Source organism: Lepus europaeus, chromosome 11, assembly GCF_033115175.1.
Source record: "Lepus europaeus isolate LE1 chromosome 11, mLepTim1.pri, whole genome shotgun sequence".
In the NCBI taxonomy this organism is placed as follows: Eukaryota; Metazoa; Chordata; class Mammalia; order Lagomorpha; family Leporidae; genus Lepus; species Lepus europaeus.
Window position 1 is genome coordinate 3,400,235 of NC_084837.1, and position 12,000 is coordinate 3,412,234.

The following is a 12,000-nucleotide window of genomic DNA, read 5'->3' on the forward strand; positions in this document are numbered from 1 at the left end:
CTGACGATGGGTTCGTTTGTTTTAAGGTCGCCAACTTCGCGACGATGGAGGATGAAGAAGAGCTGGAGGAGCGTCCTCACAAGGACTGGGATGAGATCATTCCCGAGGAGCAGAGGAGGAAGGTGGAGGAGGAGGAGCGGCAGAAGGAGCTGGAGGAGATTTACATGCTGCCGCGCATTCGGAGCTCCACCAAGAAGGTGACCAGCCGAGGAGACCGGGACACGCCTAGCTGAAGAGAGAGGGGACCCAGCTGACGAGAGACAGGGACACGCCTAGCTGAAGAGAGAGGGGACCCAGCTGACGAGACAGGGACACGCCTAGCTGAAGAGAGAGGGGACCCAGCCGACGAGAGACAGGGACACGCCTAGCTGAAGAGAGAGGGGACCCAGCCGACGAGAGACAGGGACACGCCTAGCTGAAGAGAGAGGGGACCCAGCCGACGAGACAGGGACACGCCTAGCTGAAGAGAGAGGGGACCCAGCCGACGAGAGACAGGGACACGCCTAGCTGAAGAGAGAGGGGACCCAGCCGACGAGAGACAGGGACACGCCTAGCTGAAGAGAGAGGGGCCTGGTGGGGTTTTGCCCCCTGGGCAGAGTGATGCCATGGGAAATGGAGGAACACGCCTGCAAGGCCCTGAACTTGGTCTTTGCAAGATGGCTGTGTGTGATGAGGCTTTGAGAGAAGTTGGCATTTTGCCTTTGTGATTAGAATCAGGAACCCTAACAGTTTGGTTCTAATTGCCACTGCCTTTAACTTTGATAGTGGAACCTTTGTAAATGCTCATGGCTCTTGGTACAAATACTGAGGCGACGTACACAGGTTCCACAGCTTATTGGGCACCATCACAGCCACTGTGTGATTGGATTTTTGCAGCAGCATTTTTGTAGGTAGAACGAGTTTTATTACCTGCTTTGTTGAGACAGGAGACTCCCGTACATGCAGGCTACAGAAAGTCAGTATTCGGTAGTACTGGCTGCCTTGGAGCTCTCGACTGCGTGCCCGGCCTGTTCTCGGCGTTCACCCTCACTGAGTCACTCATCTTGAAAGCCTGTGTCGTTGGTACTTTTATCCCCATTTTACACGTGAGAAAATAGACATAAAAGCCCAAGGAAGTCCACACGAACCTGTTTTACAGTGGATGTTATAAAAACATTGGCAGATTTTCCTTCATTCCGTGACGCCTGCCTCCTGTGTGTGGAAGGACGATAGTTGTGTCTGAGGTGGGGAGGGCTCTGAGCACTGGGTTGTCGAGGCTGGCTGGTCTCTGTCCTTAGCGCCCCGGGACCTGGCGCTTGCTGCAGTGTGACCCTGCCTCCCTCCGTTGCAGGCTCAGACGAACGACAGTGACTCCGATACGGAGTCTAAGAGGCAGGCCCAGAGGTCCTCTGCTTCAGAGAGCGAGACGGACGACTCTGATGACGACAAGAAGCCCAAGCGCAGAGGGCGCCCCCGGAGTGTGCGCAAGGACCTCGTGGAAGGGTTCACGGACGCTGAGATCCGAAGGTTGGTGGGGCTGAGCTCCTGGCCTGGCGTTTCTGAGGGGTGGACGGAGGCGAGTGTTCGAGTGGGCGAGGGGAGCTGGATTGGGCCCAGACCTTCGGGCGTCTCCTGCACAGTGCTCCGGGTTGAGCTCTCATCTCCTGTTTCCCACCCCACCCCCTTCAGAACATTCTCATAGTCCAGCCGAGGGGAGAGTCGAAACAGGAAGCAGTGTAAATATGAAGTGCAGAGGTACTGAGTGTGAGGCTGCCCTTGCCGCCTCTGCCTCCCTCTGCCCCAGCCCCATTCTCCTTGGAGCTGGTTCTGGGGACTGCAGTTCAATGGTCCCCTGTCCTCTGTGGCAGTGTACATGACGTGTCGTTTGCCAGCGTTTCTCCTACTTGTAGTACATTTTGGGCCTTGCCGTGTGTCGGGGTTTATCCCACAGTTGTTGGTGTTTGGCTTGCACCCCTTGCCCTCTATCAGGAGTTCTAAAATTGGTGTTTTGAAATAATTTTTTCCTAGTTTCCATGTTCCTGTACACACATCTGCACAGACTATAACACACAGACCAGCAGGTAGCATTTGTGTACACACGCATTCCAGAGCGCAGCCTCTGTGTACACACGCATTCCAGAGCGCAGCCTCTGTGTACACACGCATTCCAGAGCGCAGCCTCTGTGCACACACGCAGACCAGAGCGCAGCCTCTGTGCACACACGCAGACCAGAGCGCAGCCTCTGTGTCCACACGCAGACCAGAGCGCAGCCTCTGTGTCCACACGCAGACCAGAGCGCAGCCTCTGTGTCCACACGCAGACCAGAGCGCAGCCTCTGTGTACACACGCATTCCAGAGCGCAGCCTCTGAGTACACACGCATTCCAGAGCGCAGCCTCTGCGTACACACGCATTCCAGAGCGCAGCCTCTGTGTCCACACGCAGACCAGAGCGCAGCCTCTGTGTCCACACGCAGACCAGAGCGCAGCCTCTGTGTCCACATGCAGACCAGAGCGCAGCCTCTGTGTCCACACACAGACCAGAGCGCAGCCTCTGTGTCCACACGCAGACCAGAGCGCAGCCTCTGTGTCCACACGCAGACCAGAGCGCAGCCTCTGTGCACACACGCAGACCAGAGCGCAGCCTCTGTGTCCACACGCAGACCAGAGCGCAGCCTCTGTGTCCACACGCAGACCAGAGCGCAGCCTCTGTGCACACACACAGACCAGAGCGCAGCCTCTGTGTCCACACACAGACCAGAGCGCAGCCTCTATGTACACACGCAGACCAGAGCGCAGCCTCTGTGTACACACGCATTCCAGAGCGCAGCCTCTGTGTCCACACACAGACCAGAGCGCAGCCTCTGTGTCCACACGCAGACCAGAGTGCAGCCTCTGTGTCCACACGCAGACCAGCGGGTAGCATTTGTGTACACACAGACCTGAGTTTGTATCCCCCCTTCACACGTGTCATCTGAACAGTGTGCTATTCCACCTTCTCTTGCTTCCTACCCGCAGTGTTATTCTGGAAAATTTTTTTCTGCTGTTGGGCAGAAGTTTCCATAGATAGCTGTTAGTTTCAGGTCACTCTGGTTCTGTCCGTTGTGGGCCGTGGAATGTTGCACGTTGTCGTAGCGTGTGTCCCTTCAGTACTGTCAGTGTTCGCTCTCTGTGTTTTGGGGCCGTTGCTGACGGCATGCTTTAGAACTGGCAGGCCTCCTTTAGATCATAAGATGTCTTTGTCAACTTTTTTAGCCTGATATTAGTGTAGCCACTTCAGCCCTCTTTGTGGGTGGTTCAAATCAAAAAGGTCGTGTCTTTTTTCACCTTTTTTTTTTTTTTTTTTTTTTTTGACAGGCAGAGTGGACAGTGAGAGAGAGACAGAGATAAAGGTCTTCCTTTTGCCGTTGGTTCACCCTCCAATGGCCGCCGCGGTAGCGCGCTGCGGCCAGCGCACCGCGCTGATCCGATGGCAGGAGCCAGGTGCTTCTCCTGGTCTCCCATGGGGTGCAGGACCCAAGCACTTGGGCCATCCTCCACTGCACTCCCTAGCCACAGCAGAGAGCTGGCCTGGAAGAGGGGCAACCGGGACAGGATCGGTGCCCCGACCGGGACTAGAACCCGGTGTGCCGGCGCCGCAAGGTGGAGGATTAGCCTGTTGAGCCACGGCGCCGGCTGTTTTTTCACCTTTTTATTTCAACTAATTTGTGTAGTTGAATGTAACTTGTGTCTCTTGTGGGCAGCATATAGTTGGATCATTTTTTAAAAAATAAATGTTTTCTGCTAATCTCTGTCTTTTCGATTCTTTAACCCTTTGCATTTAGTTTTATTGGTAAGGAAGGATATACATCTCTTTTGCTTTTTGTTTTCTCGGTCATGTGTCCTTTGTTCCTGCAGTTTTCATTTATTACCCACTTTTGTATTAAATAAATATGGTTTCAAGTGACAATGTAATTATCTTACAGTTTCTTATTTTTAAGTTATTTTCTTGGTGGTTACAATCCCTGAAGGTTACAAGTAACTGTTTAAATTTAGAACAGTGTACTTTGGATTAATACCAACCTAATTTCAATGGTTCCTAGAAAGTTTATATAAACTCCACTTGTAGCTCATTCTTCTACCCTGCTTTGTGCTGTTACCACACAGCTCTCATCTTCATGTGTCAGGCCCATCCACACAGTTGATACTTACTGCTGTAAGTAGTTGTCTTTTAAAGTCACAGAGAAGAGGAGGGTTACCTGCAGCAGCACAGTTATGCTGTCTTTATTCTTGAGGGCTCTTGTCTCTTCACGTGGCTTTGAGTCCCTGATTCATGTCAGTGTTCGGGGAAAGAGCCTGGAGACAGGCTCCTAGGAACCAACTCTCTCGTTTATTTGGCAATGTGTTAGTTTCTCTTCCATTTTTGAAGGGTGGTTTTTGTTCTTTGTCTTTAAGATTTAAATTTTGTTTTAATTTTTATTATTTATTTTGACAGGCAGAGTTAGACAGTGAGAGAGAGACAGAGAGAAAGGTCTCCCTTCCCTTGGTTCACTCCCCAAATGGCTGCTATGGCCAGTGCTGTGCTGATCTGAAGCCAGGAGCCAGGTGCTTCCTCCTGGTCTCCCATGTGGGTGCAGGCTCTCAAGCACTTGGACCATCCTCTACTGCCCTCTCGGCCACAGCAGAGAGCTAGGCTGGAAGAGGAGCAGCCAGGACTAGAACCTGGTGCCCATATGGGGTGCCGGCACTGCAGGCAGAGGATTAACCAAGTGAGCCATGACACTGGCCCCAAGATTTAATTTTTTTTTATTTAAAGACAGGGCATCAGAAGAGAGGGAGAGACAAAGATCTGAGAGATATTCTATCCACTGGTTCACTCTCAATAACTGCAACAGCCAGGGCCTGGCTGAAACCAGCAGCCATCATCTGTTGCCTTCCCAGGAGCATTGGCGGGAAGCTGGATCAGAAGCAGAGCAGCCACTTCCGTCTGGGGTGCCAACGTCACAGCAGCAGCCTAGCCTCACTGTGCCGTTCTGATTAAAGTCTGTCTTATAAATCAAGTTATAGACTTCCTCAGTAGTTTCTGTTAACTGCTTTTTTCCCGTCTGTGCATCATTTTCTGTTTGTGTATGTGTGCTCCATAATTTTTTGTTGTTGAAAACTGGACATTTTAAGTAATACAATGTGGCAATTCTGGAAATTAGATTCTCCCACCAGCCAGAGTTTGCCGTGTTTGCTGACTTACAGGCCTGTTCTGTGAAATCTGTCCTTTGTCATGCTATTTGCAGGCTCTGCCCTGTTAGCTTCGTGGGCTGCTGATGGCTAGCCAGGGCCGTATGTCTGCAGGGCTTGGTGTTCCCGTGCTTTGGTGGCAGTTTACAACGCCGCCTTGACCTTCAGTTCTTGTTGGCACAAATCCTCAAGGAGGGTCAGCCAAACCTGCACAGTTAGGACCTTCTCAGATCTTGCCTGGTGTGGAGACAGACCTGCATACATGTGGTCTTCTGTACTCTCGCCCCACGTCAGCGCTCTCCACAGTGCGCTGTGGATGTCTTCCCCAGGTTCTCCTTTTCAGTGTTTGGTCAACTGCTCGTTACCCCCAGTCGGTCATGTTGCCTGAAGCCGCTATGATGTTGCATCCCAGTGTTTCTGACCAGTGAACTGTGGGCAGGGTTGTTCACATAAAGACAGGCCCAAGAGTAGAGCTGCGCAGGGCAGGCCCAAGATGAGGTGGTGCAGCTCTCTGGGGTAGGGCTCGTGGGGAGCTCCAGACCCACGCTGACCCTGCAGGGCTGCAGGCTGCTGGTCGGCAGTGCTGCGGCACTTGCTGTCGTGGAGCTGGGAACCGTGCTTCGGGCAGCAGAGGGCACTCTTCGGCCACACTGGCCATTTTCTTGAACAAACCAGTGCCTCTAGGATGGCTGCAAGCCTTTGTTTGATTCCCAGCTCCAACAAGTCCACTGCTAGTTTGCCGGTGCTCTTGCTGTGTCGAGGAGCAGAGTTGTGAATCCCCTTATCCCACCAGTCCGGAAGTGCTTCTCCCGCCAGTGCTACTTCTGACTGGGCCTCAGCATCGTGTTCCTGCGTGCATCAGACATTTCAGTGTATCATGAGGGGACATGCAGCGTCAAGGCTTAACCCCCAGGGCCAATTTCTTTGTTTTTAAGATTTATTTTATTTATTTGAAAGGCACAGTTAGAGAGAGAGAGAGAGAGATCTTCCATCCACTTGTTCACTCCCTAAATGGCTGCAATGGCCAGGACTGGGCCAGAGCCAGGAGCTTCATCTGGGCCTCCCACGTGGGTGCAGGAGCCTTAGGACTTGGGCCATCTTCAGCTGCTTATCTCAGCTGCATTATCAGGGAGCTGGATCAGAAGTAGAGCAGCCAGGACTTGAACCTGCTCCCATGGGGACTGCTGGTGTTGCAGGCGTGGCATCCCCTGCCACGCCACAGCGCCAGCCCCATTGAGCACGTTCCCAACCATCGTATCCTCGCTCTTCCCTCAGTGATCAGGCACTGTGTCCTCAGATCTCTTTGTGTCATGAACCAGCTTGTTGTCATGATTTGACATTTTACAGTGATGTCCTTTGTGTTGTGACGTGATTTTTACTGAAAATGCCAGTGGTGAGTTTGTGAGGGTGGGGGAGAGGAAAGCACCAGATGGCATGTCCTGTGGGCATGAGGGCAAATGGCACAGCTTAGGGCAGAGACTTGGGGTGGAGAGATTGGGTTTTTGTTTGGAGACACAGTTGGGCAGGAGGAACCACCAGTGTTAAAAATAATTTTGCTTAAGAAAATTTTTTTAAAGATTTATTTGAGAGGCAGAGTTACAGACTGAGGGAGAGACCGAGAGAGAGGTCTTGCAATCCCCTGGTAAATTCCCTACGTGGCTGCAACAGCTGGAGCTAGGCCGACCTGAAGTCAGAAGCCAGGTCTCTCACACAGGTGCAGGGTCCCAGGCTCTTGAACCATCTTCCACTGCTTTCCCAGGCTGGATTGGAAGAGGAGCAGCTGGGACACAAACCAGTGCCCGTATGGGATGCCGGCACTGCAAGTGGGGGGTTAACCTGCCACAAGGGCCCCAAGAAATAAGTCATACTTGGTTTTCTCTGCCTCATTCCAAAAAGTGAGTATGAGATGGTCCAGAAAATCTTAGAGCTGTATCACTGACCAGAAAATAATGAAAAATACTGCAGTAGGCTATTGAGAGTAATGGAAGTGGGCTGAGTAGGTCAGTGAACCTTAATCCAAGTTTCATCATAATCGAGTTGTAGTGATGGAGTCATTCATTACTTTTAAGAAGTTGTTCATTTGTGAGGCAGAGAGACAGGGTGTATCCATCGAGTTACTTTTTAGATGCCCTTAAGTTAGGAGCTGGGAACCCAGTCCAGGTCTGCCACACAAGTGGCTCGAACACAGTTACTTGAGGCGTCCCTGCTGCCTCCCAGTGTGGCCATCAGCAGGAAGCTGGAACGGAGCCCGAGCCAGAGCCCGGCACTTGTCTGTGGGACACAGGTGACCTGACCTCTAGGCCGAATGCCTGCCCCCGTTATATCCCGGGCTCCATAAGCCTGTGCCTTCCAAGAGGCTGTGGAGAGTGAAGGTGCAGCCCTCCATTGTCTCGGAGCAGGTTCATCCTGAGTCGCTTGGAGCAAAGTTCTTCTTTAATTTGAATAGATCTTTAGCATTCATTATTTTAAACCACCTTGTTTCAAAAACATGTAACATCTACTGATTTGTGGTATTTGTAAGGATTGGGCCCAATCTGTTTATGACAGTTTGTATGGCACACGTTTCATCACAGGATATTTTTGCCTTAACATAGCTAAAGCCTCATTTTTTTTTCTTTTTCTTTTTTTTTTTTTTTTAAACAGGCAGAGTTAGACAGTGAGAGAGAGAGAGAGAGAGAGAGAGAGAGAGAGAGAGAGAAAGGTCTTCCTTTTCCGTTGGTTCAGCCCCCAAATGGCTGCTACGGCTGGCGTGCTGTGCCAATCCGAAGCCGGGAGCCAGGTGGTTCCCCCTGGTCTCCCATGCAGGTGCAGGGCCCAAGCACTTGGGCCATCCTCCACTGTAAAGCCTCTTTTCTAATGTGACTTTTTGGTCATATTCTTAGGTTCATCAAGGCTTACAAGAAGTTTGGTCTCCCTCTTGAAAGGTAAGCTCAGTGATAGTCCCACGTCTTCCTCTTCTGCTTCTTCATATAGCAGGTTCTCTTGGTGGTATTTTCCTCTGAATACTAACACTGGGAGCATTTTTCTTTCTAGAAACATTTTTTTCCAAACACATACATGCTGTGTGCTTGTTTGTGCTTGGCCTTCTGCAGAGGGGTAACAGATAGAGACAGGCCGTGCCTACGAGATGTTACCTTCACAAGGGAGACGCAGCGTGTCCATTCCACGCTGGCGTGAAGGGAGCACACCCACACGAATATGTGTGCTTGCTGTGCGTGTGCTGGTCCGTAGACTCAGGAATATCCAAGCTGAGAGGCCCTCCGTGATTTTGTCGTCTATTAATGAACGAGGTACCTTGGACATTAAATGTAAAGAGCTAGTCTCACCTTGCCAGTAGTCACTTCCTTTTTTTTTTTTTTTTTTTTTACAGGCAGAGTGGACAGTGAGAGAGAGAGAGAGAGAGACAGAGAGGAAGGTCTTCCTTTGCTGTTGGTTCACCCTCCAGTGGCCGCCGCGGCTGACGCGCTGCGGCCGGCGCACCGCGCTGATCCGATGGCAGGAGCCAGGTGCTTCTCCTGGTCTCCCATGGGGTGCAGGGCCCAAGCACTTGGGCCATCCTCCACTGCACTCCCTGGCCACAGCAGAGAGCTGGCCTGGAAGAGGGGCAACCGGGACAGAATCCGGCGCCCCGACCGGGACTAGAACCCGGGGTGCCGGCGCCGCAGGCGGAGGATTAGCCTATTGAGCCGCGGCGCCGGCCAAGTAGTCACTTCCTAAAGGGAGTTCATGAGCCTTCGATCAAGGAAGGCAGAGTTGGGTTTTAACAGAGGCCCTGTTTCAGAAGGGTCGTGTTCTGCTTTACAGCAGCAGCAGTGCATCCTGTAATGGGTAGAACAGATTTGAAGGAAATGTCTGTTTCCCTTCTCGTACTCCTGGTAAATTCTGGAGTGGATGGAAATGACAGCACCTTCCTTTGAGCAGGTTACCATGAAAAGCAGCAGAACTGGGGAAGTGGGCGTGGCCTCTTTGGACAGCTCGCTGTTAAGGGGTCGTGTTCAGCTTTCCTTGTGACTTGGAGGTCACGTGGCCGTGCTGCAGCGGCCACTCAGGAACGCCAGTGAGGGAAGGAGGCTGGAGAAAGGCAGCCTTCAGCACTGTACCTCTGTTAGCAGACAGCCCATTGTTTTTTTTTTTTTTTTAATTTTTTAATTTTTAATTTTTTTTTAATTTTTTTTTTTTTTTTTGACAGGCAGAGTGGACAGTGAGAGAGAGAGACAGAGAGAAAGGTCTTCCTTTTGCCGTTGGTTCACCCTCCAATGGCCGCCACAGCCGGCGCACCGCGCTGATCCGAAGCCAGGAGCCAGGTGTTTCTCCTGGTCTCCCATGCAGGTGCAGGGCCCAAGCACTTGGGCCATCCTCCACCGCACTCCCTGGCCACAGCAGAGAGCTGGCCTGGAAGAGGGGCAACCAGGACAGAATCTGGTGCCCCGACCGGGACTAGAACCCAGTGTGCCGGCGCCGCAAGGCGGAGGATTAGCCTAGTGAGCCGCGGCACCGGCCTTTTTTTTTTTTTTTTTTTTTTTAAAGATTTATTTATTTATTTATGTGAAAGGCAGAGTTACAGAGATCTTCCATCCGCTGGTTCTCTCCCCAAATGGCTGCAATGGCTGGAGCCGGGCCAGTCTGAAGCCAGGTGCCAGGAGCTTCCTCTGGGTCTCCCACATGGGTGCAGGGGCCCAAGGACTTAGGCCACCTTCTGCTGCTTTCCCAGGCCACAGCAGAGAGCTGGATCGGAAGTGGAGCAGCCGGTTCTCAAACCAGTGCCCATACGGGGTGCCAGCACTGCAGGTGGCAGCTTTACCCACTAAGCTACAGTGCTGGCCCCGAGCCCATTTTTTTAATACACTCAGTTGAACCCTCTCCTTTGTGTTTTTTGGAATTACTTTTTTTTGTGGGATATTCCCAAGACACAGTTCTTTGTGATGGAAAATGATTGTATTAGCTTCTAGTCACTGCCCCAAGATGGTTGTTAGAACCGTGGAATGAATACAGGAAACTAGAGAGGGGTCTTGTGTGTGAGATTGTGGTCCCTCCTGTGACCTTAGAAAATGGGCACAGGAGCCTCCACTGTCGCCGTATTTGTGCCTCCTCAGGCTGGAGTGCATAGCGCGGGACGCTGAGCTGGTGGACAAGTCGGTGGCAGATCTGAAACGCCTGGGCGAGCTGATTCACAACAGCTGTGTGTCCGCGATGCAGGAGTACGAAGAACAGCTGAAGGAGAGCACCGGCGAGGGTGAGTCGGCCGCCCCGGGGCCTGGCGCACACGGACGGCGCCTGGCGCTGAAGGGCTCGTCTAAAGAGCACACTTTATCTCACACGTGGTCTGAGCTGCCTGACGGCGCGCGCCCAGGTGCACTGACGTGCGGAAGGTGACACAGAGTGAAGCAGTCTCTCCCTGTGCTGCTCTGTGAAGTCTGAGTTGTCGAGCGCTGGGAAGCCTGGGGCACAGCCAAGGGGACACCTCTGGTTTTGGCTGTCACAGCACAGCGTCGTCAGTTACACATGCATGTTGTGCTGTGACCAAGGGAAAGGATTTGGAGAACTGAGATGAGATGTCGGCAGTATATTACAGTTTTGTGCACTGAGGCTCTCGTGCCTCTGGGATTTGTAGAAATTAGGTTGGATATGAAGGATGTAGCTTCAAGTAGTTTTTTCTGTCTGGAGAAGTATTGGGAGGCAAAGAGGGAGAGAAAGACACAAAACTGCTGTGCTGGTTCTTCCCTCTGATCCTGCAGGACTGGGGCTGAGCCAGGCTGAAGCGGGGCGGGGGGGGGGGGGGCTCACCCAGGTTTCGTGGGGGGCTCGTCCAGGTTTCGTGGGGGGCTCGTTTATGTTTCGTGGGGGGCTCGCCCAGGTTTCGTGGGGGGCTCGCCCAGGTTTCGTGGGGGGCTCGTTCATGTTTCGTGGGGGGCTCGCCCAGGTTTCGTGGGGGGCTCGTCCAGGTTTCGTGGGGGGCTCGCCCAGGTTTCGTGGGGGGCTCGTACAGGTTTTGTGGGGGGCTCGCCCAGGTTTTGTGGGGGGCTCGTACAGGTTTTGTGGGGGGCTCGCCCAGGTTTCATGGGGGCTCGCCCAGGTTTCTGTGGCAGTGGCAGGGACACACTTGCTTGGCCTCTGTCCTCCTAGGGTCTGTACTGAGAGGAAGCTGGAATTGGGAGCAGAGCCAAGACTTGAACCCAGGCTCTGATATGGGATGCAGCCATCCTGACTAGTAGCTCAGCTGCTAGGCTTGATGCCTGTCGCTTCGATTGTCTTTGCCTGTCCTGTGAGACGTCTCCAAAGCAGGAGATGGGGCTCTGAAAGAGCTTCTGTCAAGGATACTTCACAGACACGAGGACGTGTCATTCCGGCTCTCCGGGCTGTGTGTACCGTGCCGTTCCACCACTCTTGTCACCCTGCACTGCTAGGACAGGCTGCCCTGCGGAGATCTTGCTGAGCGTGCTTCAGTGAGCAGGCGATTCTGGTAGCCAGTTGTCTGGAAATTTGGTTCTGTCACTTCCTGTGTTCCATTTAGGAACAAAATTTTCAGTTTGAGAGGAGAGCGATCACTAATCTTATATTGGAGCAGAAGTAGCACCCTGGGCTCAGAAGGTGCTGGCTCCCAATACAGGCTTAGAGGAAACAAGTTAATGCCATAAGGAAGCCATTGGCCAGACCAGGCAGTGAACGCACACAGAAGCAGGACGAGGTACCTAAGACAACTGAGGTCGCATCGTTACCTCTCTTGCAGAATGGAGCAGTGGCACTTGCCCCGAGGGTCTGGATGGTTAAGTGAATAAATTTCATACCTGTAAGGTGCTCAGTGCAGAGTCTG

General features: G+C 52.5%; 1 protein-coding gene across 4 annotated transcripts in view; it reads left to right on the forward strand.

The window, feature by feature from the left end:
- CHD2 (chromodomain helicase DNA binding protein 2) overlaps window positions 1–12,000 on the forward strand; it is a 123,316-nt gene that overhangs the window by 78,676 nt on the left and 32,640 nt on the right. For all 4 annotated transcript variants that reach the window (XM_062204932.1, XM_062204929.1, XM_062204930.1 and 1 more), the window contains 4 exons: window positions 27–197; window positions 1,331–1,506; window positions 8,072–8,113; window positions 10,283–10,422. In XM_062204932.1, the coding sequence (XP_062060916.1) occupies window positions 27–197; window positions 1,331–1,506; window positions 8,072–8,113; window positions 10,283–10,422 (529 nt within the window). The remainder of the gene's footprint in view (window positions 1–26; window positions 198–1,330; window positions 1,507–8,071; window positions 8,114–10,282; window positions 10,423–12,000) is intronic.